This window comes from Bactrocera latifrons, unplaced genomic scaffold (assembly GCF_001853355.1).
Source record: "Bactrocera latifrons isolate USDA-ARS-PBARC rearing strain unplaced genomic scaffold, ASM185335v1 scaffold_536, whole genome shotgun sequence".
Taxonomy (NCBI): Eukaryota; Metazoa; Arthropoda; class Insecta; order Diptera; family Tephritidae; genus Bactrocera; species Bactrocera latifrons.
The window spans coordinates 79,376-86,236 of NW_017537197.1; the positions used below are offsets into that span (position 1 = coordinate 79,376).

Below are 6,861 nucleotides of genomic sequence, written 5' to 3' on the forward strand. Positions count from 1 at the left end.
ATTATTTTGTTTTAATGTTATAATAACACAAAAGCTTAATCATACAAAATTCGATTTGACGTGTATATATGTAGATTTTTAATGTATCATACATATAAGGACAGATGTAATTTTTTCAAGTGGTTATACTCAATTTTATAATATATAATTTCATTTGGTTTTCTGGAGTGCAAAAACTAGACATATTGGGTATACAAAGTTTTTAAGGCTTAGACAAGCTAATTTAAAGGAATTATCAGGTGTCAAAATTAATATATATATTAATTACTAATTTATTTTTATTTTCTTTCTCTTTAGACTACAATGCCAACAAAAGACGAATGTGCTTTTTCCACCTATAAAACGTGAGTTTTTTGAATATTTTTCTTTTCCTAAACAGTGCTCTCAATTGTAAATTCGTTGTAAGTTTTTAATAAATAACTACAGAAATTTCAAAAGTTTTACAGCTTTCGTTTGTTGTTAAATCTTATGTACACCTTCTTCTTCTTAATTGGCGTAGACACCGCTTACGCGATTATAGCCGAGTTAACAACAGCGCGTCAGTTCTTTCTTCTTTTCGCTACGTGCCGCCAATTGGATATTCCAAGCGAAGTCATGTCCTTCTCCACTTCGTCCTTCCAACGGAGTGGAGGTCTTCCTCCGCTTATCCCGCGGGTACTGCGTCGAATACTTGCAGAACTGTCCATTCGGACAATATGACGTAGCCAGCGTCACTGCTGTCTTTTAATTCGCTGAACTATGTCAATGTCGTCATATAACTCATACAGCCCACCGTTCCATCGAATGCGATATTCGGCGTGGCCAAAGCGCAAAAAACCATAAATCTTTCGCAGAACTTTTCTCTCGAAAACTCGCAAAGTCGATTCATCAGTTGTTATCATCGTCCAAGCCTCTGCRCCATATAACAGGACGGGTACTATGAGTGACTTATAGAGTTTGGTTTTTGTTCGTCGAGAGAGGACCTTTCTTCTCAATTGCCACTCAGTCCGAAGTAGCACTTGTTGGCAAGAGTTATCCTGCGTTTGATTTCTAGGCTGATATTCTTGGTGGTGTTTATGCTGGCTCCAGGATAGACGAAATTATCTACGACTTCAAAGTTATGACTGTGAAGTGAGAGCCAAGTCGCGAGTTCGACGACTGTTTGTTTGATGACGAAATATCTCCTGTCTTGCCCTCGTTCACTGCCAGACCCATTTGCTTAGCTTCCTTATCTATTCTGGAGGCAGAACGAACGGTACGGGTGTTGAGTCCGATGATATCAATATCATCGGCATACGCCAGCAGCTGTACACTAGAAGATGGTACCTTCACTATATAGTTCTGCAGCTCGATTGTACCTGCTCGATTAAGTGCTGCAGCTCGAGTTATTTTCTCAGATTGAAGAAGTCGCACGATAAGGAGTCACCTTGTCTGAAACCTCGTTTCTTTTCGTGCTGTCGAAAGTACCTTTGAAATCGACGAATCATCTTTATTAGAACTCTTTGGAACCATTTCTGAAAATGCTTCGATAATATCAAAACAACGAAGGTTTATTGCAGATTTTGTACAGTAGATCCTAACGAGTGTTGCTGTTTCCGAGAAAGTTGTACAAATTTTGCAACGTTGCTAAAAAAATTTGTATTTCTACACAACTGCTACTGTCATCATTTATCACCAAATTTAAATTATGAGAGGCACAATGTACGTATGCACTCTGGATATCCTTAATATGTTTTGGTACACCATTATACCGCTCATCACACTGACTCCATCATAGCTTTGCCCCACGCATTTTTTAAATCAGAATTTTTGCCGATAAATAATGTTGTCACTGTATGCCTTATGTCGTGTCCATGATAATGAAAAAAACGATGATGCTCTAATTTGTTCTAGTAGGTGTGTTTCCAGTTTGGACCCCAATCTCTCAATCATTTCATTTTGAATTCTTGCACTCAGATACTTCGTACATCCTAAAAACATATGTACCTTCGGGCATATCCAAAACTTGGCGCAAAATGTGATCATATCGGATCAAAGCATATGATAAAATTTTGCGGCATAACCTTTGAATTTCTCTCAACTGAGTTTTCATGATTAAAGTAGGGATGCAACCTGTCAAATATAATTTGAAAATGGGAGAAATTTTAAAAGGTTGAGTTCGATCGGGATTTCTGGTAAGGATTTTAGGGTCCCCTGAGCTCGAGGGCCCGAGGCACTGCCCCGTCTAACCCCTAGGTAGCTACGCCACTGAGATATACATGTAGTACACACATAGCATACCATATAAACATAAGTATTAATGTATACATATATTAAAGGTAATAATACTACATTCTACATAATTACAATATTACATTATTATTTTCATGCGAAGGTAATTCTTATAATCGGACATAAGTACGTTCCAATGTCCGATCACTGCCATTATATACACTTAATAATAAAATTTATCAAGAAAATTGCACACAATTTATAGTCCTCTCTTTTTTTTTTAATTTTTATTAGTTTTTGGTGTTTGAGAGAGCATTTTTTAAGGACAATAAGTTAACTGATTACAGCAAAGAACTTGTCTTGGGCTGTTCCATTCTGGATCGCGGTGGCTCAACGGAAACTAATGGGTTAATTGTCATTCATTCACCTCTGATAATCGGGTCGGATACATTTTAAACACTCGTTTTTGTCACGCCTCCATGTGTGGACAAGACCCTTAGCCGGACAAAAACAATACGTTGGAGGGTGTCCGGTTATGAAGAATTTCACTGTATTTACATAATGATATTGACGTCAATACAATGGCACAAGTATTTTTTGATGGAGTTGTAATATACTCTTATTTATCCGTGTGTGTAGAGAACGGATTTTGGTTTGAAACATACTCCATGTATTTGAATGTGCATCTTAATATTCGGGTAGATGCTTAAGAGAAGCAACTTTATTTTGCGGGTTTATTTGATTCTACTGACAACTTTTGTATTTGCGATTTTTGCTTTTATCGCATTTTATATTATTCTCGGCTTATAAAGGATAGTAACTCCACGCCTGGCTCAGATATGGCCAGAATGGGTACTCCTTAGCCCTGGATTTAGGACTATGAAATTAGGGGGATCTCACTAGAGAATGACCGTGAATGGAGAACGGCTTYGATTCATAGAGTAGAAAATTCTTCATACTTAATTAAGTTGATGCTTTGTAGACCTGATTTCCCTAACTCACCCATATGAGGAGCGCTTGGATAGATGCGATAAGAGCGACCCTTGTTTTTTGTAAGTGTAGGTGCGTCACTTTATCGCATTGGGAGTATGGTGATCCCTTAGCTTCCTTTTGAGGTTTTRTTTAGTTTTGAAAATTAATGTAAATGCCGATTTTTCGGCTTTTTTATACAACTGTATTACATTTTGTGTTTTAGTACTTATGCACCAATTTGGCGTTTAGTAGCCCACCACCGCTCTAGGATTTGTTCAGAATTGTTTTATCATTGTTGGCGAAAGCCATCCTGCGGCGCCGAAAAGATGTCTTTATTTGAGTTTTTAAGATTGTTAAACCGAAATCTTATTTTGTTTTTTCTACCAATATGTGAAGTATTGAGAAAATRTGGATCTAGTGGTAGTACGTATCCAGTTAGCTTTAGAGAAGTCTTCACAATACTGATTTTCTAGAGTTTGAAATTTCCTTAATTGTGAATTAAGGTATTTATTTGTATTGTACTCAACTTGAGTTGGTATGGTAGTAACTAGTTCGGTAACTAGTCCACTTTGTGTTTCACTGTGTAGCGTTTGAACTTTTTGTGCCTTTGGGCAACATGGTGTGCCTTGTCAATTTTTAGAATTATGGATTTCTGGACTTTCTTTTGCTAAACGCGTGGTTCTTTTTGTGTAAGCGCTTTTTTTGGAATGAGTTAGGATGTCTGCTGTATTGAAGCATTGAATGGTGTCTTTTGTAACAATGTAAACAATTAAATTTGCTTTTGCAATTTTTATTTGGATGCGCATGTGACAGACAATTTGTGCAAAGTCTTTTTGACCTGTTAAAATTGTTTCGTTCCTTAACTGTTAAGTTTTTAAACCTCTCGCAAGATTTAAGTTTAAGCCYTCTTGTGCATAGTTCGCATGACGTTGTTTTTTCTGTTCGGCTTTGAACGCTTGTATTTTGTTAAAAATTCTATTTGATTTGTTTTTGCTCCTAGCTTGAGGTCTATTTTACCTTCTATTTGGGTCGTATTTAATGCCCTTAGTTTTGATTATATTTTCTTCTAACCTTTCCGCAATTTCATATTGGGTGGTGAGAAAATCTTTCATTTGCTGCCACGTTGGGCACTTTTTTCGTGATGAGAGTGATTGCTCCCATAGAAGTAACGACTTTTCTGGTAATGTGGCGGTACAAATGTTAACCAGAATTGGGTCCCAGCTGTCTGTGGGAATATTTTGTGTCGACAGAATCGATAAACAATTAGAAACAGTCGAATGTAGTGTTACAAATTCTTCACTCGTTTCTTTCTAGATTTTCGGCAAGTTGAATAGTGTCGTTACTTGCTTATCGACCAATATTCTTTCGTTTTCATATCTAGCTTTAGGAGCTTCTCAAGCCAAATTGAAATTGTCGCCATTTAATGCGAACTGTTTTACTATGACGCCTGCTTGACCTTTTGTTTTGTAACGGAGGTGATACAATTTTTGCGCTTGTGATAATTTTTAATGGTTGATGTAAACAGATGTAAACATATCCCGGAAGGACGGCCATTTTTCACAACTTCTATTAAATGTTTCTGTGTCACATCGTCGCTCGCATGACCAACTAACTGACATTTACAAAATTTTACAGGAGAGCAGTTTTAATATTTTTGACCCTTTATTCCATTGTCCCTGTCGAAAGGTATGCATGATACTTTCAGTCTGCTTTTCTAATTATGTACTCTGACGTCTACTCTTCAATATTATTATGGCAAAATGGTATTATATTGGATTTTAATGTGATTTTTTTATTGCAATGCAGATACGTTACCTTTGTGACATTTTTTTTGCCTAGTTGCAGATACGTTTTTTTTATTAAAAAAAAAAAAGAGGATTTTGAATTGAATTTTTTTTTTAATCTTTATTGGACTATAAAAATAAAAAAATTGAATGAAAAAAATATTTGTAATTAATGAGGAAGGGATTTATAAAAATTTGTATGTTCACATAACTTGATTACTGGCGTATCTCCAGTAGTAAGCGATACTAAATCTTCGTATTTATTTTGAGGTATTTTAGGAGGAGTCGTGTTTAATTTTGAAATCTCTCCGGTCAATAAACTGACAACAGGGCGTTTTAGAGTCAAGGATCTATAATTTTTGTCTGTGTGTTTATTTTTAAAAAACAATTTGAAAGGTTCTCCTTTTTCTACTCTGTACTCAACCATTTCGGTCCAGTTTATTGGTTCTCCTGAGTCGTCTTTTCGAATGGATAACAGTTTAAGATCGGTCGACAATTTCTTGAAATTTAAAAAATCAGAATAATCCATGGTAACTAGATCGTATGGCTTCTTTATCCGCGCCAGCCTGAATATTGGGTTTAGCTGACTTGGAACATGAACATCACCACTTTTCTTTAAGGCGTAGGAGATAGCGCTGTGGGCAGAATTTCCTTCGTTTTGTCCATGACAAGGTACCTGTCTCTTATACACATCTAGATGTGTATAACATGACAAGGTACCGATATTCTTAACTCTATTTCTTCAATATTAGTTGAGTTGTTTACTATATATAGTAAAGTAGCAACTGTCACTGAATTTTTGTTCTGACCACTACATCCGTCGGCAAACAGATAAACTTTTTTGCAGCTATTATTGTCATACTTCTGAAGAAAATGATAAACAGCAGTAGACACTTCAGATGCGCCTCGTTTGCTAATTCCTTCGTGCCACGTGTAGCAAGAACAATCACCAAATGCAAAATTATAGAATGTTAAATTATATACAGAAAGGCGTCTCTTATAAAATAAAGCATTGTCCATTGAAATTGGAAGACTTATGACTTGCTGCATGTCAAAAGTTGCGCACAGAATTGTCGGGTCTATTTTAGCCGCTTCTTTACTTCCATTTCTAATTAGTCGAAATTTGTTTTCTTCCTCATTTGTTTGAAATAACCGTTTGCTTAAATTATTTTTGACTTCTTCTGTTCCTTTATGATAACTCATACATAGTCCACACTGATATTTTTTGGGCCGATGGAATGACAAATTTTTTCTTTGAAATATCTTTCGATAAGTCGAAAGGCTAGCCACAGCGCCCTCTCCAATTTTCAGCGGACCAGCTGTCTTACGTTTTGTTGAATTTTTTTCAATATACCGTACAATATATTCCCTTTGGAATTGCAATGATTCCAATGCCCAAAAGTCTTTGACGAGTTTGTTCGGAAAAACAAAAACAGCTGCGGCTTTTCATTTTACAAACTTCTATATTGCACGTAGGACCCAGTATTCGTTTAGGTATTGTTTTGTTATGAATTCGGGTCTGATACTCCATTCCAGAGTTCTTCAATTTTTGTGCCACTTTCTTTTTGTTAGATTTGGTAGGTTTTTGAGCACGAGATTCACCACCTTCTACTTCCTACATTTCAGGAAAATCATTAGACGTTTCTATGGAGTGCGAAGTTCCTGGTAAGGCATCATAATGCGTTTCACATCTTATATTTATGGTAAAATGAGTAGAGCAGAGCAAACAACTACATTTAAAGCAGTAACTGATAACATTTCTGCCGCATCCTAGAACTTCACAAGATTGTTCAAATTTTTTTGCCATGCTTAAGACCTTCACCAAGGAAATTCTACATTTGTTTTTAATTTAACAAAATATTTGTACACTTCTACTTACCTTTTATTATGCCACTATTCCTTTTGATAATAACAC

The 6,861-nt window shown here is 36.0% G+C and overlaps 1 protein-coding gene across 1 annotated transcript in view; it reads left to right on the forward strand.

The window, feature by feature from the left end:
* Positions 1-297: 297 nt before the first annotated feature.
* The window catches only part of LOC108974172 (tubulin polyglutamylase TTLL5), a gene marked incomplete at its 5' end in the record, with an annotated part of 34,291 nt that continues 27,727 nt past the window's right edge, over positions 298-6,861 (forward strand). Inside the window, 1 exon segment of the mRNA XM_018941865.1 lies at positions 298-344. Coding sequence (XP_018797410.1) covers positions 304-344 — 41 coding nt within the window.